Here is a 26,471-nt window from a genome sequence, read left to right as displayed (position 1 = left end):
TGTACCCTGCTAGGCTCCGTTGTCCATGGGATTTTTCCCAGGCAAGAATACTGCAGTGGGGTGTCTTTTCCTACTCCAGGGGATCTTCCCATCCCAGGGATCCACAACCCTCCTCACCTGTCTCCTGATTCTTTACACTGAGAAGCCCCCAAATCCTCCTTAATGGGGAGGAAAATCAACATCCAGGTAGGGAACACTTGCCCAGTAATCTGCAGGGAGTTAATAGCCTGAGTCAGGCAGGCCCGAGTTTGATTCCTGGTTAGAAACTGTGTGATCCTGGGCTAGTTAGTTTCTCATTCTGAGTCACAATTTCCTCACTGATAAAAACGTGGATTGTAAGAATGAAATGAGGTGATGTAGTTACAGCTGGCTCCATGGGCCTGGGTACGGGAAGGAAGCTCCGTGGATGTGACTGGCCTTTATTTTCCTCTTCCCAAGACCACCCCATCTGTCCTCCCCTGTGTTGGAAGCTACATCATGACCGGTGTGGTCAAAAGTCATAGGGTCAGCTGTGTGGGTGCTTGGGGTTGGTCAGTACAGAGCCAGGGGCTTTTGAAATGTGGGTAACCTTGTTTTCTTATCAACCACTCAAGTGAGAACAGAAAAAAAAAAAAAAAGTATATGATGTCAGCTTAAGTACGACGGAAAAGTAAAAACAAGGATTCAAAGTAGGGATTCAGAAAAGTTTAGAAGTCTAGAACCAGCTTTGGAGAAGGCAACAGCAACCCACTCCAGTATTTCTTGCCTGGGGAGATCCCATGAACAGAAGGAGACTAGTGGGCTATAGTCCATAGGGTCACAAAGAGTCAAGACACAACTGAGGGACAAAACAGCTACAATAGAAACAGCTTGGTTCCGGTCTTCTGGGCGATGTGGAAACAGCACTGGACAGGGATCGGGAGCTTTCTCTGGTCCTTCGTGCTGTCACAAAGACACTCTGAATTTACCTGTCTGCCCAGACGGCAGGAAAGAGAAGGATGAGCGGCCTTGCCAGGTCTCCTCCAGCCGGGGAGGTCTGTGTCTGGACCCGAGAACGCTCTCCTATGTCGGTCTGGCCAGAGTGAAAGGGAAATTCACTTCCCTTTCTCAGCTCCCACCGTGTGCCTCTTGGGGATTTCACACAACACCAAGGGTGTTCTCTGGGAGCTGGGGCTTTCTAGGTCACCCTTGTTTATAGTTCCTTTAAAACCCAGAGACAAACTACCCCTTAATTCATGCACTGCCTGGAAGGGTAATCCGCATTTCAAAAATCCAAAGGAAGCCATTAAACCAGGTTGGTAACCACTGTGACTCACCATGAGCTTTCCTTCATAAAAAATGAGTCAGAACGACTTTCCAGGAAGTTTGGTTACTTTAATTAGCTACCTCTTTTTTTCTTGCTCTTAAAAACATGCAGTAATTTGACAATCACCCAAGTATGGATGCTACCAGCTACCAAGCTGAGCCCCTAAAAGTGAAGGATCGGCGGGTAGAGGTGTTCCAGACAACATGGACTAACGGGTCTCCTTGGAGTGTAGGACCCATACAGAATTCTTCCCTGAGTGGTGGAAGAAAGGAGCAAAATCAATATCTAGGGTTGACCCTCAAGGCCTGAGTGAAGGGGTGAGGGCACTCTAGCTACCTGCAGCCCCAAAACACTTAGCAGAAAGGTTCGTTATGTACATTGCATCTTTTTTTTTTTTTTTTTTGGCCAGGCTCATGGCATGTGGTGGAGAAGGCAATGGCACCCCACTCCAGTACTCTTGCCTGGAAAATCCCATGGACGGAGGAGCCTGGTAGGCTTCAGTCCATGGGGTCGCGCAGAGTCAGACACAACTGAGTGACTTCACTTTTACTTTTCACTTTCATGCACTGGAGAAGGAAATGGCAACCCACTCCAGTGTTCTTGCCTGGAGAATCCCAGGGACGGCAGAGCCTGGTGGGCTGCCGTCTATGGGGTCACACAGAGTCGGACACAACTGAAGTGACTTAGCAGCAGCAGCAGCATGGCATGTGGGATCTTAGTTCCCCCACCAAAGATTGAACCCATGCCTCTTGTGGTGAAAACTCAGAGCCCCAACTGCTGACTACCAGGGAAGACCCCCGAATCACAAAACCTTAATGATGCCATTCAAGGAAATGATGGCCACAGATGTCATAACTGTGCTAATGGCTTTAAATATCCCAGCTCTCAACCTACTCTCTAAGGATGGACATTAATTGTCCCCTTTAAAAGAGATGAACTGGGACTTCCCTGGTGGTCCAGTGGCTAAAACTCCATGTTCCCAACCCAGGGGGCCTGAGTTCAGTCCCTGGGAACTAGATCCCACATGCGGCAACTAATCAATAATCAACTAAGTGCAGCCAAATCAATGGACAAAAATAAATTTTTAAAAAAAGAGAAAAAGATGAAATTAAATTAACTTATCAGATCACACAACCAGTAAGCAGGAAAGCTGTTTTCTTTACCCTACATCTGTTTGATTCTAAATCCATACTCTTCAAAGGTCATCTGTTCCTGCCTCTTGGGGAAGCAAAGTGGTATAAGGTCACATTTTGAACTGACAGTCACTGGGATGACAGTTGTGTTTGAAAGATCAGTTTATGTTCAGATTCTTGGACCTACAACCTAGTCTGTGCGAGCTCCTACACTCCCAGACAGGAGGCCAGAACTGTGGAGATGGCCTGTAAAAAATAAACCTTCTTAACCCCACTCAGTCATGTCTGACTCTTTGGGACACTATGGGCTGTAGCATGCCAGGCTCTTCTGTCCACGGAATTATCCTGGCAAGAATACTGGAGTGGGTTGCCATTCCCTTTTCCAGGGGATCTTCCTGACCAGGAATCGAACCTATGTCTCCTGTAGTTCCTGCATTGGCAGGCAGATTCTTTACTTCCCTGGTAGCTCAGCAGTAAAGAATTTGCCTTCTACGCAGGAGACTTGGGTTCAATCTCTGGGTTGGGAAGATCCCCTGGAAAAGGAAATGGCAACCCGCTCCAGTATTCTTGCCTGGGAAATCCTGTGGACAGAGAAGCCTGGAGGGCTACAGTCCACTGGGTCGCAAAGAGTCAGACACGACTGAACAACTAAACAACCAATCCCTACTCAGGATCTGAACTCCCTCCACCTCCTGGCTCACTTTTCAGGGTTTTATTATAGGTCCTTCTCACTTCTGACACAGGCACCTTGACTTGGTCCCATAACTAATAACAGGGCCCCAGAGCTAGCCTGCTAAGTGCACTCTTCCACCCATATGGACATTCTCTTAGCTGTGTCCTCACATACCTGGGACAATATACTCGGCCCAGATGAACAGAGTTGGCTCCAGCCAGCCTGCTACAGGGGGAGGGTGGCCCAGCTTCCCTGAAACAAGGCTTCTGGACTCTCCTTTTTCTAGGGAAGAGTTCAGAACAGAGACAGGCCTGATACTCTTCAGGAGAACTGATTTGAAAGCCTTGCTTGAGTTCTGGAGATAAAAGGCAATTTTCTTCACAACTGGGAAGAAAAGATGCCCCACTCCATAGACCCTATAGTAACACATTCTCAGCTAATAAATCAATTGGCAAATGGTTGCAATTGGCCCACCCTCTCCTAACTTAACTGTCCCCAGACACAAAGCAAAATATAAAACCTGTGCCGCCACCTGTGCAGACAGACAGTATCAATACTAAACTGGGGAGCGGGGCGGGCAGGAAAGTTTATGGTAAATATAGCCTACAGATGCCTCCACAAGACCCTCAGTTTTCTTGTCCCTGATCCGGAGCCTTTTAGCTTTAAGAATGGAACTAGACTGGGACTTCCCTGGTGGTCTAGTAGTTAGGAATCTGCCTTCTAATGCAGGGGACGTGGGTTCCATCTCTGGTCTGAGAGCTAAGATCTCATATGCTACAAGGCAACTAAGCCAGACTGCCTATCCTACAGAACCCATGAGATCCCATGTACCACAACTAAGATCCAGTGCAGCCAAATAAATAATACTAAAGGAAAAAAAAAAAAAAGAATGGAATGAGACTACACCTGAAGACTTGGGAAAAGATTTTAGCTCTGGGAGACATCGATTCTCTTCCACTTCTAATTTTTACGCCTCTAATGATCTACATGAAAGACTAATTGAGGTCTTGTTGGGATGCTATTAAAGTTATTTGGTGGTGTTACAATTTATACTCATCTTTCTTTAAGTTCTTTTTAATTATATGGAGCTTTCAAAGTAAGAATGACAGAGTTAAAAGCAGGGAGCTATGAAACTTTCTTCTCAATTCTTTTCTGTTCTCTTTCTCTTATTCACAAAGCAAAATCATCTCCAGGCACTAAGCCTTCCTTTCTGGGTCTATTTACCACCCACATGCATGTAATTTGGAAGACGAACACTTGTACATGGGCCTCTTTGGTTAGATACTTGAGTAGGATTATTGAGAAATCTGGGGTTAAAAGGCCTTAGTTCCCATTTACCAAAGACAGGTTCCTCCTTCCGTCAGCCAGTAGCAGCTGGGAACACAGCCTGCTGTTTCTAGGGGTCTTGGAATGGCAAATGAAGAAGTGAATCTCAGAACTTTCCTGGGGGTCCAGTGGTTTGATGCCACGCTTCCACAGCAGAGAGTGTGGGTTCGATCCCTGGTATGGGGACTAATGATCCCATATGCTGCATGGTGCAGGCACAAAAAAAAAGGCTGGGGTAGAAGGAGAAGTGAATCTCCTCCCTAACTTGTTTGTTTCTAAGGATCTAAGGCCTAGTTCCAGAGACTTTGTTCTACTGTAGACCAATGTCTACTGTTCAAAGGCTCCAGGGTCATACCCACATCTCTAGGGAACCTCTTCGCTTCCTGACTCAGCCTTTGGGTCTGATTGGCTGAAAGACCAAGCCAGAAAGGATACAAGAAATGAATAAGAGATTCATTATTCGATGAATTCCAATAACCCTCTCCCACCCTTGCTTTTCTGTCTCTGTCCCCAGAAGAGAAGACCCTTACCTGTCTCCACCTGGCTGAGAGCACTTCGAGCATCTGTAGAATCTGCTCCGTCCCCACTCATCTTTATATCTGCAGGGAAAACACAACTGATTTTAATAACAAGTCACAATTTTTCTCGCTCTGACATATGTGGCTGTAACTAAACAGTGAAGATGAATGTGTAATTACAACAACCATCAGACTTTCAAATTCCTGATTCCTGAACGTATAACTATTAGAATATTCATAAGCTTGGGGGCGCATATACTCTTCTCTTAGGCTAGCCTCCTTTCCCCCCTCTTCCGGCTACTGTAGGGTCTCTCCCACTTTGTATCATTCGTTGCCACTACTTTCCATCGCCTGGCTCAGCTGGTAAAAATTTAAACAAGGGGAAGGGTACAACAGAGGGTGGGTGGGGCATGGGGGAGACTGTCTCCCATTCTTCGTCCTCACTTCATTTGGCATCTGGAGAATGTAAGTAATTTTTAAAGTAGCGTAAGAAATCCATCTCGCATCCTGCCCCAAACCCCCACTATAATAACTCTAACCTGGGAGGTAAGAGTACGCTTGAACCAAGGCCTGCCCTTCTCATCTTTCTTTCCCAGTCCTGCCTCTGTTCTCTGTTTGATTCTCAGAGGTCAGCCCACTGTCTAGGGATCAAACCCTAGTATCTGTGTGGCCCTCTCTGGGAATCCTTACCTTCTCTCCTACTCCTTCAGCATTTTCAGTTCTTAGTAAGAGAGGGGTGGTGAGTGGGTCAGTGCCCCACAGCGAGAGAAGACCTACACAAGGCCCCCTGTCTCAGTCCCCAAGTGCTTCTGGTCTGGCCTGTCTGCCCTGCTTCATTTCAATAAATCAAACATTTACCCACAACAGACAGCTGCCACTACTTAAGGGCCCCTAAGTCTCCTCCAGGGTGCACAGAGAGAAGGAAAGATGTAACTTTGAACTAACTCTCTTTCTCTAGACTCCTCTCCTTATTAAACCACTCAAATACTGAAGCCCTTAAAGACAGAAGAATATTTTATTCAAATTGGGTTGACTCCCCACCCACCCTCTTCTCTGGGGCAGCATTTTAACTCTTTCAAATCTGATAAAGTCTGGGTGAGCCAATTTGCATACCCAGCTCCCCAGCCAATGTCGGGTAAGCAGGCCATCTTCATTTGCATCAGGTAATCAAGCAGTTGGCAGTCTGGATGCCTGAGGTCTGGAGAGGATCAGGATGAGGGAGAAGGGTGGACCTCCCCCAGGGGGAAAAGTGGGAAGAAACTCATTTATTTATTTAGTTTAGGACAATGACGTGTGTGGCTCTGGCAGAGATTTAAATTGTGGTCCCAGGGGTAGCAGTGACTGCAGTGCAGAAGGGGTGACTGTCATGCCAAGCAAGACAGAGATGGGGAGTCCCAAGGCTCTCCAGACCTTGGAACACCCCAGCAGCAGGGAGGGGGTAAGCAAACTTAGGAGCTGCTGTAGTTTGAGGAGTATTTTTGTGATCAGCCTAAGTGACCACTCCCAGATGAATAAGTGGAGCTCCGTATAGCCTGCCTCAGACGTCCATGCTGTCCTGTGTGGTTACAGACCTCTAGGGGAAACCCTGCAACCACACTGGCCACCCTTCTCAGCGCATGACACTTGAGAAAGCATTTCGTGAGCCTAACCAAAGTCCTTTCTCTGCAGTTTGAAACTTTCTGTATAGTCTGCCATGCTTCAGCATAACTAGGGTGGGCCACCTGGACACACCTGCAAAGGACTTCTGCTAGTCCTCATTTTCTGCTCCAGTGGGAAAACAGGCTTTGCTTTGTCCCACCAATGAAGTCCCACCCTTGAGTTGGGCATTGCCTACCACAGACAGGCTCAGTCACACTCCCCCATAGGGATTCTCAACAGTGCTGAGAAAAAGCCAGAGACTGACGCGAGGAAGCGGGTGGGAGGGGGGGTGAGTTCTCACCCTCATTGGGCTTTTAAACCTGCTTCAGCAGTCCTGGGAATTCAGAGCACAGATTTTGACAGCAGACAGACAGTCCTGGATTTAATCCCAGTGCCATCCTAACTAGCAGGGGGAACCCTGGCCACACACGTGAACCTGTTTTCTCAGCTAAAAAAGAAAAGAAAAGAATGATACTCCCTAGAGTTATTGTGATGAGCAAGTAAGATTTTGAATGAAAACAGCCTGGCACAGCACTTGGCATAAAGAAAGCTGTGATAAATGAGTGAACTAACCAGATACTTAGGCTTCGATGGGGGTCCCCTTCTCCCATTACAATAAACAGCTTTGGTTTTCTGTCTCAGCACTATCGTAATTTGTCCTTTACCTGGGAAGGCATCTGCAGTCTCCAAATTCTGACTTCATTAGAAAAACGCTCATGGGCACAGGAAGAGTTTAAGTAGTAGTAAGGCTGGGATGATAACCAAGTATTCTGAATCAACTTATTCCAAACTTCTAACGTTTAAGAAGGGTAACTTTTTAGCTCAACCGTAATTTTATGCCTATAACACAGACTCTCCTCCAAAACCCATTCCCTGCACCATCTTTAAATCTATCCGAAAGCCATCTCTCTGAACTTTTAAATTAGCATAAAAGGTAGTCCTAATCATATCGAAAAAAAACTTTTGAAGGAGTCAAAGGCTCCACACTCTACCAGGACATCTACTTGTTCAACGTATCCGTCATGGGAGTGACATTGTGATACTTCGGGATCGGACAGAGATGTGGGTCTGCATGGAGGGGCAGGCTGAGATGATCTGTAAAAGCTCTTAGGTGCCATAGGATGCTAAGATACTGAGAGCCTGTTCCTGTTGGGTAGGAGGTTGAGGCTGATGGGCGGAATGAGCTCTTGGGTCTCAGCCTAAAAATGGGCCAACACCGAAACTCCCTGAGACGCCGTAACCCTTTGCCTGTCGGACAACACTTGCCGGAGGTGAGTGGGGGAGGTGTGGGGTGGGGCCGGGCTTCTGTGCTGTTCTTATCTCAGTTGGCACTGAGTAGGCTCCTTGCCATCACTCCCTTCCCTGCGGAGGCTCAGCTGCTCTGTGTAAGAACCCAGATACCAGACAGCCCCTCATCTGCCTCACTGGCGCCGTCATTCTCTGAAGCTGGGGCAAGGTGTTGGCTGCCAGCCTTGCCCTCCTGATGCCCTGGCATGACCCAGCAGCAGCCCCTCCTGACACATTGGTGAACCAGGATGTGTGTGTGAACCTGTAGGAGCAGAGTCCGAGGGGCAGCACTTCCCCAGGCTGCAGGCTCAGTGCCCCCAGTGTCCTGGACCTCCCGGGCCCAGGCGACGCTGGGAAAGCAAAAGGTCCGCTCCCCTCTCTCCTACAGTCCATCTGCAACTCTTCGGAAGGGACTGGAGCTCCTCCTGACTTCTCCCTCCCACACGCACTGCTGGGGGCACTTCTCCCAGAGGCAATTCAAGGGGCCCACCGTCCTACTTCTAAGCTAGCCATGTTTCCAACTCTGCTGTGGAGGAGACAACTCTCGCCTCTACTTCAGGAGAAATGCACATCCTCTCATGAGACCTTGGAAGGACCCTGGGGTCCCGAGCCGTAACTGGTATCAGTCTGTGAGACTTGAATCTTCTTTCCCAATCCTGATGGGGAACAGCTCACAGTGAGGAAAGGGGCAAAACAAGAGGTGCCCTGGGACTAACTGAGTGTCCCCCTTAGGCTGAATTCCACTGTCTCTTCTGACTCTTCTGCCTGAGGTTTTTTATTCCTTTTTTTTTTTTCTGGCTACACTGGTCTTTGTTGCTGCACATCAAATTTCTCTACTTTCGGAAAGTGGGTACTGCTCTCTAGTTGCCGGGTGTGCAGGCTTCTCATTGTGGTGGCTTCTCTTGTTGAGGAGCACAGGCTCTAAGGCGAGTGGACTTCAGTGGTTGGGGTACACGAGTTTAGTTACCGGATCTTCATGGACCAGGTAACAAATCCCTGTCCCCTGCACTGGCAGGCAGGTTCTTAACTGCACCCCCAGGGAAGCCTTCTGTCTGACTCTTGTCTACCCCTCCACCTGTTTGGGGCCTGGGAGGGAGGAGCCCCTCTTTGGCTGGGGTGCCCCCCTGTCTGGTGACCTCATGCATGCTCGGGTGTTTGTGTCAAAGGAGAGGCACTCTACAAAATCCAAAGTGCTGAGGCCCCAGGCAGACCTGGATCACAGCTGGCACCCAGGTTATCCAAGCGAAAAGATGGGCTGGCACAGGGGCTGACATGCTCGCGGCACAGGGGCTGACATGCCAACGGAGCTGCTGGGTGGGGAGCTTCAGGGTAGCCCACATCCCACTTTGTGAGCTCCCACCCCCCCCTCCACACCCCACCCCAAACTCTTGTAGTAAATCAATGGAGGAGGAATCCACAAGGGCTCAGACTGGGGATTCAAAGGGCAAGTGCTGTTTATAAAGTACCCACAGGACACAGGACCACTGGGAGGGGAAAAATAGGGTTCAAAAGAGACCAGATTTCAGGATTTTCCTGGTGGTCCAGTGGTTAAGAATCCATCTTGCCAGCCTGGATGGGAGGGGAGCAATGGATACATGTGTATGCATGGCTGAACCTCTGCTGTCCACCTGAAACCATCACATTTTTAATTGTCTATACTCCTAGACATATATATAGGAGTATAGACAATTAAAAATGTTGTGATAGTTTTAGGTGTAACTATATATATATAATATATTTATATTATATATTATATTATATATTTATATAAAATTATATATTTATATATATAATTTATTATATATTTATTTATTACATATAAATTTATTGTTTGTGTGTGTGTGTGTGTGTGTGTGTGTGTATATATATATATATATATATATATATATATATATATATATAAAAGAATCCACCTTGCAATGCAGGGAGCACAAGTTCGATCCCTGGTCAGGGAACTAAGATCCCACATGCGGTGGAGCAACTAAGCCTGCACACGACTAGAGAGTCTGTGTTCTGCAATGAAAGGCCCTGAGTGCCACAACTAAGACCCAATGCAGCCAAATAAATATATAAATAATTTTAAAAAAGAGAGAGAGAGACCAAATTTCCGCAAAGAGGATCCTGAACTGAGAGACCCGAGAGAGGGACCCACAAGGAGACACTCCATAGATGGACCCTCCCTCAGAGACCCCACAGCAGGGCCCTCAATGAAAGACCCTAAAAAGATGACCTTGGAGTAAGAAGTCCACTGAGAAGACCCAGCAAAGGGAACCCTCAAATGGAGACCCAGTCAGAGAGGCTTCACAGAAAGTCCCAAACTGAGCGATCCCTTTGAGGTGCTGTCGAAGGGGAACCGGACACCACAGAGGGGCCAAGAAACCTCACAGGAAGGCTGGACAGCCCCAAGGGGAGACAGGCTGAAGAAGTGGGCTGGGGAGTGGCAGCAAGCAGCTGTAGAGAGATGATTCAGGTTGCCCACACCAGGTAGATGCAGACCCCACCTGAGGAGGCAGCGCCCCTCAGGTTTAGCTTAATCACCCTCTCGGTGTCTGCCTGCAGGGGACAGGGCTGGGGGAGGTGCCGGGCTCCTGATAAGCATCAGCCTGGAGCTTTCTCCCAGGCCAGGCAAGGAGGGCTCGGCCTCCTCACCTCAGCCTCACCCTCTAGGGCTCTGAGCAAGATCCTCTTCACCCTCACACGGCCTCCCTGCTGGGTTGCAGGGTACCCCCTCCTCCCACTTCCCCCAGAGAAGGAGCCTCCAGAAGACAACGAGGTGGAAAACCCCCAGGAAGTCTCTGATCTTCCTGAGGTCTTGCTCCCCATGTGTGCTGAGGCCTTCTTGGTGGGAAGTGGAGGAACGAGAGCCCAGGATCGGCTCCTGGCCACGTCCAGCTCCATACTGGTGCTTCAGGATCTGGAAATGGACTTTACCCAAACACTGGATGATACCCAGTTGGATGGCTCCTTCCGCCTCACTGAGCCCTTCCTGGCACGTCCTGGTGCCCGGGGATCCACTCAGAGTTAACACCTCACTGTCAGCTGGCTTTCTTTCAGCCACATCAGGACTACGTCTGGGGAAACTGGGGTCCCTGGGTCTCCCCCGTGCATCCACTGCTGCTTGATTTCAGGACTGGCTGCTCCAGGAAAAGGCCAAACTCTAGCCTGCCATGCTCCTTGGGTTGGGTCTTGAGAATTGCTTCCTCCAGAAAGAAGAGCAGGTAACAAAATTCCACCAACAGCCCTGAAGTCCTTAATAAAGGCCATGCATTGGGTGCTGCCCCCTTTAAGAGGCAAGTCGCTGGTTTGAAATGGCCAAACCAGGCTCAGCTTTCTTCACCTGGAGTCCTTCTCTGCTCAGGCCCTCAGACCTCCAGAAGCCCCACTCCAACACCAAGTCCAGCCTCTGGTATTAGGAGCCCCTGTCCTCCCCCGGATGGGGAAGGAGGGATCAGCGGGGTGAATGGAGAGGGCCCTGGTTCACTCCGTGCTCACAGACCTTTCATGCAGGGGAAACTGACTCCCAGAAGAGTATTTCTATGGCCTACGTTCCCACCCCTGGGGAGAGGAGAGCTTGGAATCTAAATCTATGGGACATGGAACAAAGAACACAGGAACTGGGTACCCCTGGGTCTCCGCTGCCGTGCACCCACTGCTGATGCATCTCTCACGTCCCCTCTCAGACAGAGAGATGGAAGGACTTCCCACAGGCCCCTGAGCAGGCTACTCCTCCAGTGGGGTCCCACAGAGCTCCGGCCCAGCCCCTGCACATGGACTCCCCAACCCCGCCGTGCACCAGCCTGTAACACCACCTAGATCCACAGAGTTGGGGGGCAGGCACACCTTCACGGGGTCTGCTCCACCTCCTCCCCCAACATACCTGAGGACAGGTAGACTCCCCTCTGATATTCACCAGAGGTACTTCCGTAAGCCCTAATCAATATAGGTGCGGCATAGCAGCTGCCCGGGTTGTGCCTGTGTAAATGCCCAGCTCTGTTCGCTTCTCCTAGGCACCCCTAGACGGCACAAATGTCCATTTGGCCTCCACTTCATATAAATGCCGGGGACACCAAACACCAACATGTGGATACAAGTACTTCCCTCACTTCTGCACTCCCAGGTCCACACCCGTGGTTAAGCCAATGAGCCACCCTTCTGCAGTAAGTGAACAGTAAGGCAACTTCCCCGAGCCTAGGACAGCCCAGCACGCTCAGGTCCCACATAGTTGTGGCTCTTGGGGTGCTGCGAGCCTTCAGAAGCCCTGACACCCCCACGCTGTAGCCTCCACCCGCATTCTTCCCCCAAATCCCCCAGACGTTCCAGGCGCCCGCCCGCCCGGGGTGACCCGCTGTCCACACCGCCCTCACCTGGCCGCAGGGGAACAACACCCCCGAGAGCGGCGCCCCTGTCCTTCGTCCCTTCCCGCACGCAGGGACACCTGTCAGAGCTCGCGCCCTCCGCCCCTCACCTGGGTGCATGGGTTCCAGATTCACCATCCTGCCCCAGGCGGGGCCAAAGCCAGCTTCCCCCCAGGCCCCTCGCGTCTGCCCCAGCCGGGCCCCAGGGGAAGCCAGGGTCTCCTGCCTTCCGCCCCCGGCCGCCACCGCCGCGGGAGCCGCCGCCGGAGCCGCCGCCGCCGCCGTCGCGCGCTCCGCTGCTCGCTCGCGGCCGCCCGGGCAGCACTCGACGCGGCGGGATTGCCACACTCCCCAGGTGAGCACGCCGCGCGGCGGGCGGGGGCCGCGGGCCACGCCCCCTGGCAGGGCCCCCGCGCCTGGCCCCGGGCCCAGGCAAAGCAGCGATTTGCATTCGGGGAGCCGGGGGCCGGTGGAGGGGGCAGTCCGTGCTGCCGGGGCGGGTCCCGACCCTGCGGAACACCTGTCAGCCCCAGACCGGCCGGCGGCCTCTTCCCACCGCGCCCGGCCCGCGGCGACCCAGGCTCCCGGTCCGGCTCGTCCTATTGAGGAACCCCTGGAGGATTAACCAACGGGGGCCTGAGCTTTCCTCTGGACAGATACCCCAGCTCTTGGAGGAGTTCTGGTGTGTCTGGAGAAGCCACGAGAGTGTGCTGGCAAGAATCTAGAGTTGGAATTCTACCTCTCAGCCGCTTGCCGGCTGTGTAACAGGAGAGGAAGCTCATCACCTCCCTGAACTCAGTTTACTCATCCATAAAATGGGACAGGTGCTAATTTTAACTGCATCTAATGATAGGAACTTAGCAGGTGGCCAAGCTCACCTAAGTCCCCATGCATCCTCATCTCCTCCTGGGACCTGGATGGGTCCCAGCTAATTATCACGTTTTCTAGGTGAAGATTCTGTCTCTTGCCTGCTCTATCAGGTTTCAGATTGCTGTGAGGCTCTTTGAGAGAATGATGTGAACGTTATTTATTGAGTGACAGGGGCTGTGGGAGCAGTCACCTCCCTCATGTACAGAGCTGGGAAGTGACTTGTCCAAAGGCAACACAGTACCCTAGTGATGGAAGGAGCCTGGCTGGGGGTAGGATCCTGGCCAGGGGTAGGTCTCTGGACTCCCACTCCATGCTCTCTCCAGCACCCATCATAGACTCATCCTCTGAGCTCCCCTACTCTTCTGCTCCACTCTTCAGGTCCCAGTAAGAGGTGCCAAGGTCAAGAGGCGACCTGCCTATAAGCCTAGGAAGCTGGGTGCCCCCAGCAGAAGCAGCCCTCGCCTTGCTTTCCAGGCAGGTCTCCCTATCAAGCTGCTTACAGAGCAGATCTTGGACTTTTCTGCCTCTATGCATCGTTTGCAGTATTTTTTCCAGGTGGTATATCCACTCACCATCCACTCCCATAATCCCCGTCATAACATCCAGCATTTACTGAGCTTTCAGTGTGTGTCAGGCAGTGTGCTAACCAGCACTTTAAAGTCACTTGATCTTGTTTAGTCCTCATAACAACCACACATTGGACTGTTATATTTCCGTTTTACAGATGGGGAAAATGAGGTTTAGAGGGTTTAGCTTGCCCAAAGTTACCCAGCAAGTAAGTAACAGGGCTCCTATTTGAAAGCTCTACACTCTATTCCCTCTGTACATAATTCAGATGCCACCTCCTTTCTGAAGTTAGAAGTTACCTGATCTGTTATTAAATTACCGTAACATTTCAATGTTCCTAATAGCCCTTGTGGCCTGTTCTATGGGACTTTTCTTATTCTTCCTTCTGGTTGTTAACTGATTGTCTTCCCCACTGCACCAAATACCATGTAGGGTACATGTCAGGTGTCAGAAAGGGTTCAGTGGGTGCCACAGTGGCCTTGCAGGGATAGAAAGTGTTTAATAAGCACCTCTTCAGGTCCATACAACCACTCACCCCCTGTCGCACCTTCCACTCCTCTCCCCACCCTTGGCAAGAAGGCAGGAGACTTTCTTCCTATTTCTTCTGGCAGAGGAAAGAGACCAGTAGCTTTTTGGAGGCCTAGTGAACCCAGGGATGTCCCTTCCCCCATCTGCCTCAGGACACTGCCAGGCTGTCCCTTCCTTCCCTTCTCTTTCCTCTCCTTTTCTTTCCCTCCTCCACTTCAGGTTTGCCCCAAACCTGAGGCCATTGCTTATCTACAACTGCACTTCACCTACCGTCATCCTAGAAAAATGCCTGCACATAGTTTATATACCCCTGTGTGCTTGCAATTTCCATATCTCTATTTGCATATCATTTGCATAGCCATGTGCACCAGGGGTCTGATTCTCTGACCGCCATTATCTGGAACCTCTGTCTCTTTTCTATGTGCAAAGTTACATTTCTTTCCGGGGCTTTACTTTTCCAGAAGCCAGAGGAGCATGTACCTAATGACTTCTAAGGGACTTCCAGCTCTAGTAGCCTAGGATTCTCGGGTCCTGGGGTTGGGAGGGGTGGAACTCCTGGGAATGGGGCCACTGGGGAAGAGATGGGGCCGTATGGGGCCTTATAGGTTCATAGTTGGAAGGACAGCTGTGGGTTCCAGACCATGGGAGGGGAGATTGTGTGCAGGAAGGGAGATTGGACGGAGGATGGGAGGTTGGGGGAGAGGTGGCAGACAGGACTTCACCTTCATTCATTTATTCATTCATTCAATAAATATTGACTGAGCACTTACTATATGTCAAGGAAGTTCTCCATGCTGGGCATATGCCTTCTTACTTTGTCAGCACACCTTTAGGAGAAGCATACAATTTTTAGATTTCTTTTATGGATGAGGAAACTGAAGTTCAGGGGGATTAATGTAGCTAGGAGATGGGAGAGTTGAAATTTAGACTAGGTCTGCCTGACTCCAAAGCTGGTGCTTTTAATCCTGCTGTCCAGCGTCTGAGCCTGTCTCCTCTTCTCTTCTTTTCCTTTCTATGATCTTATCACTCGAAGTAGAAGGAACCTAGAAACAATCATACGAGGGACTTTGAGGGACCTCACCGAGGTCCACAAGCAGGGAAGACTTGCCCAGGCTTTCCAGGTGGCTCAGTGATAAAGAATCCACCTGCCCATGCAGGAGACGCAGGAGACCCAAATTCAATCCCTGGGTTGGGAAGGTCCCTTGGAGAAGGAAATGGCTACCCTCTATTCTCTTGCCTGGGAAATCCCATGGACGGAGGAGCCTGGCAGGCTACATTCCATAGGGTCGCAAAGAGGTGGACTTAGCTGTGCGACTGGGCACGCACACACATAGGACTTGCCAAGGTCACACAGCAAGTATAGGAGGAGACCCTATTCTCTCTGCTCCTTCGTCATATGTTCTTCCTGGGTCTTTGAAAGTTGGGTGGGACGAGGGGCAGTGTTGGACAATTTTTGTTCCTTCTCTTTCTGACTTGCTTGATGATCATTTCCACTAGATGAACTGGAACAGGCATGCAAAAGACCCTTTGTCCCTCCCTCCTTCATGGAGACTGTGAGTGCTTCTATGGAACACTCAAGAGTCTCCATGAAATCAGCTCTCTGAGCTCTGGGCAGATGGCAGGTGGTAGGCCCCAACCCCTGGGGCCTAATACTCACTCCATTCCTCTGTTTAGTGTGGAAGAGAAAAAGCTGTGGGGAGAGGAGAGAGATAGGGAATTGCCTGGAGGTTGGAAAGGAACAGAGGGAAGAAAAGGGAAAAGAAGCAAGGACAGGAAATTTCAGTGCCTTTGGACATCAAAAGCACCACATGCAAATCACATGTAAATTTTATGCAAATGACCCCTTCCTCCTCTACCCCCACCCCCTCAACAGCTGGAGGGCTTTTTCAGAAAGCAGCCAAATCTTTGCTCCAAGATCCTGTTGTCCCCAGACTGTGCTCAACTTGGATCCCTCCTGGGGTCCTTCTGGTCTTCCTGTATTGACATCTGATCCCCTCGGCCGCACCTCTAGGAAGTCACTAGCCCCCCAGCCCCATTTCTACTTGAGCAAGCTGTCAACTTCTTTTGCTTCAAGGACAGAAGGCTCTGGGAGTTAAGTCTACCCTTCCAGACACATTTCTGGAAACAAGCTTTACCCCTGGAGAAGGTGCTCGGGGAGGGAGGTGGGGCCACAGCCCTGTTCCCCACCTCAGCAAAGTGGACTCCTTGGTTGCAGGCCCTCGGGCTCACTCTCATTTCCTGTCATGTCAGCTGGATTGAGTTGTCAGGACTGGGAGAAGGGTGGAGAAGCCAGGCAGCCTGGAAGGCCACCAAGTAACAAGTCTCATCTCGTTCGTTCTTTCTGTCTGCCAGATGGGCTGTAGGGCCCAGAGTGTAGGGGTGTGGGGTGGGGGGTCAGCCCCTTGCCTTGGGGTGACCACAGGGAATGAGATTCAGCTCAGGCTTCCCACAAGAGCAGATGGAAGGAAGACAGAGGCCAGGAAGAAATCCTGGGCCTCTTTTAAAATCAGACCTAGAGTCTATCTGATGGCACCATTGCCAGGAGGCGTATTGGCAGAATGGGATTGGAGGGGGTTAGTGTTGGGATGACAGAGTGAGAGGTGCTCTGGGAACCAGAGTAAAGCAGCTTTCTCGGGAAGTGGACAGGAGAGGCCGTGGTGGTCAGGACATAGCTGTTCCCTGCCCCTGATATCCGCAATGCTGAACCCCAACCCCAGTGCTGAGCCCCACCCCCTCACCCCCCACCCCCACCCCCGACTAGGGGGAGTACACACAAACTTGTTGCCCGCTTTGCTCTCGAAGTTCTCAAATAATAAATCATAATATATGTATTTAATTTTAAAACAGCCTAACAACTCTGATGTCCAATGAACTCTTTTGACCTTGGGGCCAGCATTGGTCCAAGGTCTGGCCACTCTAATCACATCTTCTGCAGAGCTATGCCTCAGTGAGCCCACCAGTAAGCCTCCCAGTCCCCCTGCAGACTCAGGGCAAGTCTAAGCCCAAGGCGCCCTCTTGTGGTGATGGGAGTGTGATCCTGACTCGAGCCCTCACCTCACCTGCTCTTCCAGGATTCTGGAGAGGTCTCCCCAGTGTCTCCTGTGGTGCCTGTCCAAGTCTGGGGGAACCACAGGCAAGGGCCCAGGTTCCACGCCAGTTGGAGATATTGAGTGTTAGTTTCAGGCCGCTGTAGGGTCTTCTAGTCCATGCTTCCCATCAAAGGCCAGACTTTACCATGGAAAGCCCAGCTGGAATCATCCAGTCACTGCCTTGGGCTGTCAGTCCTTTTGCTGGACAGTTCTGCAGGTTAAAACGTCCCACCTCCCACACTGCCCTCTGGAGCATCTGAGCTCCATGCCACCCACGCACATAGGAGGTCAGAGCCCTTTGTGTACGCATCCATCTAGAGCTGAGAATTGAGTACCCCCTGGAGCTATGCATTAGGCTAGAGGCTGGGAATGCAATAGAGACCAGGCAGTGTCCCTGACCTCAGGAAGTTCATGGCCTGGTGATGCTTGCGGACCATCCTGGGGCAAGTCCCTCATCCTGGGACCTGTGTCTCAGGGAAATAGAGGGGACTATAGGGCCCACAGGGCTTCCCAGGTGGTGCTAGAGGTAAAGAACCACCCGCAGCCAAGACAGGAGATGTAAGAGACATGGGTTAGATCCCTGGATCAGGAAGATCCCCTGAAGGTGGGCGTGGCAACCCACCCCAGTGTTTTTGCCTGGAGAATCCCATGGACAGAGGAGCCTGGCATGCTATGGTTCATAGGGTTGCAAAGAGTTGGACATGCCTGAAGCGACTTAGCACGCACATGGGGTCCACAGAGGGGCACACCTTACCTGAACCTGTGGGTAGGCATCAGGAAAGTCTTCTCTGAGGCAGGGACATCTAAGCAGACACCCCCAGCAAAGAGGAAGGAGGAGGAATGGAGTATAAGCAGTACAAGCAAAAGGAACAGCATATGCCAGGAGGGTGCGTGGCACCCTGGAGGAGCCCACACAGTACAAGCCGGCTGGATCACAGAGTACAAGAGGTGGAAAACCACAGGCAAGGGAAGGCGATGATATTTGCACAGGGAGAACTTTGAATCGGGCCTAACTTAGGTGGAAATAATCCACTGGTTTCAGGAGCAGGTGACTTCTGCTGATTGCAACACAGCCTAGGCTTGAATGCCACGGCACGGGGTGGAAGCGGAGGAGGAGTCTGGCAAGAAGGTTGACTGTGCAGGCACAAGGAGAAATAGGGCAGAGGTGGAGCGAGACTGGGGCTTGGGGTGGTTTTGATTTCTTTTTTAAATGGGAAAGAGTTAAAAACCTTCTCAGGGCAGATGGGCAGGAGGCGGGAAAGAGGGAGATGCAAGGGGAAGAGAGGGGAGTTCTCCAGACAGGAAGGGGGAGCCTGGGATTCAGAGCCATGGAGTCGGGGGAGAAGGGACATGTCCCCACCATCAGGACAGGCGGGAATCCTGAGAGGCCGATGTAGAGGCAGCGGCTAGAGAGGCTTCTGCTTCTGGAGTGCAGGAGAAGAGGGGGCTGTGAGCGCAGGGTCCCTTCACCCCACCCCCTACCTCTGGGAGTCCACACATTCTCCCAGCAGGAGACACAAGGCAGGAGCCAGGACCCAGACAGTGAGACCACTGTCTCCAGGCATGCAGATGCCACCCCAGAAAAGCTCTGGGCCCTAAGGTAGCTGGTGATCTGCCTTCTCTCCCTAGCTTCACTGGAAGCCCCCCTGAGGTCTGGACTTTCTCCCAAGGATCAAACAGTCCTATGCCATCCATGTTACTTTGGCCCTCTTCCCATCCACTGTCCATTTTTTCTGGGTCCCCATCTGGGACAGCTATTATCGTCAGGATCTCTACAGGAAAACAGTCAGCCTGACCCAGAGGTCCTTTGACAAAGGAGTGCTTATTTACAGAGGTGCCAGTGGCCTATGGTCTTTCCAGTAGTCATTTACGGTCGTGAGAGTTGGACCATAAAGAAGGCTGAGTGCTGAAGAATTGCTGCTTTCAAACTGTGGTGCTGGAGAAGACTCTTGAGAGTCCCTTGGACAGCAAGGAGATCAAACCAGTCAGTCCTAAAGGAATTCAATCCTGAATATTCATTGGAAGGACTGATGCTGAAGCTGAAGCTCCAAAACTTTGGCCACCTGATGTGAACAGCTGACTTATTGAAAAAAACCCTAATGCTGAGCAAGATTGAGGGCAGAGGAGAAGAGGGTGACAGAGGATGAGATGGTTGGATGGCATCATCGATTCAATGGACATGAACTTGGGCAAACCCCGGGGGATAATGAGGGACAGGGAGGCCTGGCGTGCTGCAGTCTATGGGATTGCAAAGAGTTGGACACGATTTGGTGATTGAACAGCAACTATGGGGTTAAGGGACACTGAGAAGCTAGGGCTGAAGAGGACCAAGGATGAATGGTGGTCTAGGAGGTCTGGAGCCTTGGAGGGAGAAAGCCAGGGGCCAGAGCTATGGTACCAAGGAAGCCAGGGGCAGGGAATCCAGGTCTCAAATCTCTCATCCTGCCCTATGACCTCTGCTGCTTCTCCTGGCTGAGCCACAGGTGAGGGAACCTAGGTCAGGCTGATCCAGAGGTTGGAGTCCTGGGACACAAAGCAGGGCAGCGGGAGGTGGAGAATGCCGGGGCCCAGGAACAAACAGGGAGCCAGCACGGCCAGTCGCCTCTCTATGGTCACTTGTTCATACAGGAGAATAAACTTGTAGAATACTCTGATGCTTCTCATAGTCAAAACACCAACACTTGGTGATAATATAAAGTGATAGCAGATGTGGTGGTGAATTTTCTGTGTCAGCTTGGCTAGGCTACCTTGCTAGTTGTTTGGTCTAATATTAGAGTAGGTGTTGCTGTGAAGGTATTTTGTAGAAATGATTAATGTCTATTGTACAGTCAGTTGCCTTTCAGTAAAGGAGATGATCCTTGATAATGTGGGTTGGCCTCATCCAATCAGTTGAAAGCCTTAAGAGCAAAGACAGGTTTCCTGGAGAAGGAATTCTGCCTCAAGACTCAACATGGAAATTGAGTTGAACTTCCAGCTGCTGACCTGCCCTACAGATTTCAGACTCAAGGCTGCCACATCAACTTTTGCCTAATCTGCCAGCTGCCAGGACTTGACTGGCCAGATCCCCAATCTCATGAGCTAAAACCAATTAGTGTGTGTGTGTTTACCCTTGAACAAGATGGATTTAAAGAGCCTGAGTACAGTCGTCTGGGGATTTTTTCAATAGTAAATACTGTAGTGCCACACGATCCACAGTTGAATGTGAGGATGCAGAGCTGCGGATACTAAGGAACCATGGGTATGGAGGGCCAACGATAAATCATACTCAGATTTTTTTTAAAAATGTTTATTTATCTATTTATTTGACTGCATTGGGTATTAGTTTCAGCATGAGGGGTCTTTGGTGGCGGCATGTGGGCTTAGATGCCCTGTGGCATGTGGGATCTTACTCCCCGACCAAGGATTGAACCTGTGTTCCCTGCATTGCAAGGTGGATTTATAACTACTGGACCACCAGGGAAGTCCCCCATACTTAGATTTTTGATTCTGTAAAAGGTCGCTCTCCTAGCCCTTGCCTTGTTCAAGGCTTAACTGTATATTTGTTGTTGTTCAGGCGCTCAGTCATGTCCGACTCTTTGCAACCCCATGGACTGCAGCACACCAGTCCATCACCTGTCCATCACCATCTCCAGGAGTTTGCTCAAACTTGTGTCCATTGAGTCAGTGATGCCAACCAATCACCTCATCCTCTGTCATCCCCTTCTCTCCCGCCTTCAATCTTTCCCAGCAACAGGGTCTTTTCCAATGAGTCAGTTCTTCACATCAGGTGGCCAAAGTACTAGAGCTTCAGCTTCAGCATCAGTCCTTCCAATGACTATTCAGGACTGATTTCCTTTAGGATTGAATGATTTTATTTTCTTGCTGTCCAAGGCACTCTCAAGAGTCCTCTCCAAAACCACAGTTCAAAGGCATCAATTCTTCGCTCAGCCTTTTTTAATGTCCAACTCTCACATCCATACACGACTACTGGAAAAACCATAGCTTTGACTATATGGACCTTTGTTGGCAAAGTGATGTCTCTGCTTTTTAATAGGCTGTATAGCTGTGTCATAGCTTTTCTTCCAAGGAATAAGTGTCTTTTAATTCCATGGGTGCAGTCACCATCCACAGTGATTTTGGAGCCCAAGAAAATAAAGTCTGTCCCTGTTTCCATTATTTCTCCATATATTTGCCATGAAATGATGGGACCAGATGCTATGATCTTAGTTTTTTGAATGTTGAATTTTAAGCCAACTTTTTCATTCTCCTCCTTCACCTTCATCAAGAGGCTCTTTAGTTCCTCTTCACTTTTTGCCATTAAGATGGTGTCATCTGCATATCTGAGGTTATTGATATTTCTCCCAGCAATCTTGATTCCAGCTTGTGCTTCATCCAGCCCAGGATTTTGCATGATGTCCTCTGCATATAAGTTAAATAAGAGAGGTGACAATATCCAGCCTTGACGGACTCCTTTCCCAGTTTGGAACCAGTCCATTATTCACCATGCATAACTTTTGCTTCTTGGCCCGCCTACAGGTTTCTCAGGAGCCAGGTCAGGTGGTCTGGTATTCCCATCTCTTTAAGAATTTTCCACAGTTTGTTATGATCCACACAGTCAAAGGCTTTAGTGCAGTCAATGAAACAGAAATAGATGTTTTTCTGGAATTCTCTTGCTTTTTCTATGATCCAATGGATGTTGGCAATTCGATCTCTGGTTCCTCTGCCTTTTCTCAATACAGCTTGTACATCTGGAAGTTCTCGGTTGACATACTGTTGAAGCCTGCTGCTGCTGCTGCTGCTAAGTTGCTTCAGTCGTGTCTGACTCTGCGTGACCCCATAGACAGCAGCCCACCAGGCTCCGCCGTCCCTGGGATTCTCCAGGCAAGAATACTGGAGTGGGTTGCCATTTCCTTCTCCAATGCATGAAAGTGAAAAGTGAAAATGAAGCCGCTCAGTCGTACCTGACTCTTAGCAACCCCATTGACTGCAGCCAACCAGGCTCCTCCATCCATGGGATTTTCCAGGTGAGGGTACTGGAGTGGGTTGCCATTGCCTTCTCCACTGTTGAAGCCTAGCTTGAAGGATTTTAAGCATTACCTTGCTAGCATGTGAAATGAGTTCAGTTGTGTGTGTGTGTATCAACTGTATATATATGTGTATATATCAACTGTATGTGTGTGTATATATATATATATATACACACACACACATATATCAACTGTATCACATACATATATATATCAACTGTATATATATATGTGTGTGTGTGTGTGTGTATGTGTTTATATATTTACCTATATATGTATATATGTCTGCATGTATACACACATATAATCTGTTCTGTTTCTCTGAAGAATCCTGATAGAGCAGCAATGTGGGGAAACGGGGCCTTTCACACACTGCTAGTGGTAATGTAGAATAAACTGGAACAGCGCCATCTGGAGGTGATTGTACAGTATCTACCGAATACTGGTCATAGGAACCAGTCACAGGAAGCAATTCAATTGCCCAGCTTCTCTGGTGGCTCAGAAGGAAAAAGAATCTCCTTGAAATGCAGGAGACCGGGGTTCAATCCCTGGGTCGAGAAAGTCCCCTGGAGAAGGGCATAGCAACCCACTCCAGTATCCTTGCCTGGAAATTCCATGGACAGGAGAGCCTGGTGGGCTACAGTTCATGGGGTCTCAGAAGAGTGGGACACAACTTAGCAACTCAGTAACAAGTCAAAGGGCCAACAATTTACAGTAAGATGCCCAGCAGCCACTACATGGTGAATGCCAGTGTTTGGGAAGATGCCCTAGAGAGGCCCTCTCTGTTAGTGAGCAATGGAACTGGGGTCTTGGAAGGTGGTGAAGTCATCCAGAGATGGGACTGGGCCGGTACCCACATTCCTTATATGCATTGTGAGCCTCAAGCTTTGCTTCTGGTGAGCAGTCCCAGCCCCACTTTTGGCCAGATTCCTCTGTGGCTCCACCCACCCTATCCAGGTGCCTTGAAGACCCTGGGCAGAGGAAAAGGCTTGGGGAAGAACACCTCCCCTGCTTGTCCCCCAGCAGGACTGAAGCTGGTCCTTGAAAACAGGTACAGAAAGAGGCATGTCCACTTGAAAAGGATATCTCCCCACCCCTCAGCCCCTAACTTGACCATGGCCAAGCACACCTGGCTCCCTGCACAACTCTCTGACCAGCACAGTTCAAGGAGCAGCGGCAGACTGTTCTGGGGGTGCTGGGGAGAATAACGGGGCAGCCTGGCAAGCCCCTTTCCCTCTGCAAGGTCTGTGGGGAAGGCGCCTCCCTCTAAGGAGTGGTGACGCCTGGAACTTGCCCAACCCTGAAACACTCCAGTCTCTTCCCTGTGCTCACATGGTCCCCTCTACCTTGCCAAATCCTGATCAGCCTGCGGTCTCAACCTCTTCCCATCCCATCCCATCCCAGGAAATCTTCCCTAATCAACTCAGCCACGCACATCCCTCCTCCTTGGAAGTCCTCAGTATCTGGCCCAGCACTTCATATTACAGCCTCTTTATACTAGGAGATACTCTGGAAGTGAAGAGGCCTTCAAGATCCTTGGCTGGGACTTGCCTGGTGGTCCAGTGGCTACGACTTCATGCTCCCAATGCAAGGGACCCCGGTTTGATCCCTCATCAGGGAACTAGATCCCATGTGCTGCAACTAAGAATTCACATGCTGCAACTTAAAATAAAAAAAAAAAATCCTGCATACCACAACTAAGACCCAGCACAGCCAAAATATGTAATAAATATTTTTTAAAAAGTAAATGACTTTTAAAAAGATGCCTGGCTTAGTTGTCTTGGGTTTATAAATGAGGAAATAGCTGCTCTTCTCATGAACAGTAACAATATTAATGGCAGCTAGCACAGTGAGCATTCTCTCTGTGAAGGGCACTTAACACATATAAATCCACTGGAGTCTCGCAGTTAAGCTCATTTTGTAGCTGAGAGAGCTGAGGTACAGAGAGGTAAAGTAACGAATCAAGACTGCACAGCAAATAAGAATCATGGCCAGCAGTAGGCCCATGAAAAGATGTTCAACCTCGCTAATTGTTTGAGAACTGCAAATCAAAACTACCATGAGGTACCACCTCACTCCAGTCAGAATCAGTTCAGTTCAGTCGCTCAGTCGTATCCGACTCTTTGCGACCCCATGGACTGCAGCATGCCAAGTATTCCTGTCCATCACCAACTCCCGGAGTTCGCTCAAACTCATGTCCACTGAGTCGGTGATGCCATCCAGCCATCTCTTCCTCTGTCGTCCCCTTCTCCTCCTGCCTTCAATCTTTCCCAGCATCAGGGTCTTTTCCAATGAGTCAGTTCTTTGCATCAGGTGGCCAAACTATGGGACTTTCAGCTTCAGCATTAGTCCTTCCAATGAATATTCAGGACTGATTTCCTTTAGGATAGATTGGTTGGATCTCCTTGCAGTCCAAGGGACTCTCAAGAGTCTCTTCTCCAACACCACAGTTCAAAAACATCAATTCTTTGGTGCTCAGCTTTATAGTCCAGATCTCCCTGGTGGCTCAGAGGTTAAAGCGTCTGCCTGCAAGGCGGGAGACCTGGGTTCAATCCCTGGGTCAGGAAGATCCTCTGGAGAAGGAAATGGCAACCCACTCCAGTACTCTTGCCTGGAGAATCCTGTGGACGCAGGAGCCTGGTAGGTTACAGTCCACGGGGTCGCAAAGAGTCGGACACAACTGAGCACTTCACTTGCACTTTCACTCTATAGTCCAACTCTCACATCCGTACATGACCACTGGAAAAAACCATAGATTTGACTAGGCAGACCTTTGTTGGCAAAATAATGTCCCTGGTTTTTAATATGCTGTCTAGGTTGGTCATAACTTTTCTTCCAAGGAGCAAGCATCTTTTAATTTCATGGCTGCAGTCACCATCTGCAGTGATTTTGGAGCTTAAAAAAATAAAGTCTGTCATTTTTTCCACTGTTTCCCCATCTATTTGCCATGAAGTGATGGGACCAGATGCCATGATCTTAGTTTTCTGAATGTTGAGCTTTAAGCCAACTTTTTCACTCTCCTCTTTCACTTTCATCAAGAGAATGGGAAAGTCTAGAGATCTCTTCAAAAAAATTAGAAATACCAGTCAGAATAGCCATCATTTAAAAGTCTACAAATAACATGCTGGAGAAGGTGTGGAGAAAAGGGAATCCTCCTACACTGCTGGTGGGAATGTAAATCGGTACAGTCATTATGGAAAACAAGATGGAGTTTCCTCAAAAATCTAAAAAATATAATTGCCATATGATCCAGCAATCCCATTCCTGGCCATGTATCCAGACAAAACTCTAATTTAAAAAGATACATGTACCCCTATGTTCATAGAAGCACTACTTACAATAGCCAAGATATGCAAATAGCCTAAATGTCCACTGCCAGGTGAATGGATTAAAAAAAAAGTGGTACATGTATCAGTGTACTACTACTCAGTCAGAAAAAGTAATTAAAATGCCATTTGCAGCAACATGAATGAACCCAGAGATGATCATACTAAGTAAATCAGAAAGACAAATACCATATAATATCACTTACATGTAGAATCTAAAATATAACACAAATGAACTTATCTACAAAATAGAAACAGACTCACAGACATACAGAACAGACTTGTGGTTGCCACGGGAGCAGGGATGGTGGGGAAGAAGATTGGGAGTTTGAGATTAACAAATGCAAACCAATATATATATGTGTGTGTGTGTGCAACTGAATCACTTTGCTGTACAACAGAAACTCAACACTAAATCAATCATAGTGTGCTGCATTCATGTCCGCCCTTTGTGACAGCACAGACCGTAGCCCGCCAGGCTCCTCTGTCCATGGATTCTCCAGGCAAGAATACTGGAGTGGGCTGCCATGCCCTCCTCCAGGGGATCTTCCCAACCCAGGGATCGAACCCAGGTCTCTTATGTCTCCTGCGTTATTCTTTACCATTAACACCACCTGGGAAGCCCTAAAATAGGGAAAAAAACAACAAACCTATTTCCAGGATTTGATCCCTGGAGAAGTCTGGCTCAGAATTTTCATCTATCTCACGGTGTCTTTTACTGCTTACCCACCTGTGTCTGTCTCATCTTAAGTGCAGAAGTTTTGTCATAGCTTTTCCTAGTAATGCCCACCCCCAGCTACATCCTCCCCCCACCCCAAGATTGAGCACACAGTAGGTGTGCTTCAGGAGTTGTCCCTAGGCGGGCTGTCC

General features: G+C 49.6%; 1 protein-coding gene across 1 annotated transcript in view; it reads right to left on the bottom strand.

The window, feature by feature from the left end:
* POU2F3 (POU class 2 homeobox 3) overlaps positions 1-12,353 on the bottom strand; it is an 88,003-nt gene extending 75,650 nt beyond the window's left edge. Inside the window, exons 1-2 of the mRNA XM_055548385.1 lie at positions 12,326-12,353; positions 4,948-5,016 (exon numbers count right to left, since the gene is read on the bottom strand). Coding sequence (XP_055404360.1) covers positions 4,948-5,016; positions 12,326-12,353 — 97 coding nt within the window. The remainder of the gene's footprint in view (positions 1-4,947; positions 5,017-12,325) is intronic.
* Positions 12,354-26,471: the final 14,118 nt, after the last annotated feature.

Source organism: Bubalus kerabau, chromosome 15, assembly GCF_029407905.1.
Source record: "Bubalus kerabau isolate K-KA32 ecotype Philippines breed swamp buffalo chromosome 15, PCC_UOA_SB_1v2, whole genome shotgun sequence".
Lineage (NCBI taxonomy): Eukaryota > Metazoa > Chordata > Mammalia > Artiodactyla > Bovidae > Bubalus > Bubalus kerabau.
This window is presented reverse-complemented; position numbering and strand designations above follow the sequence as displayed.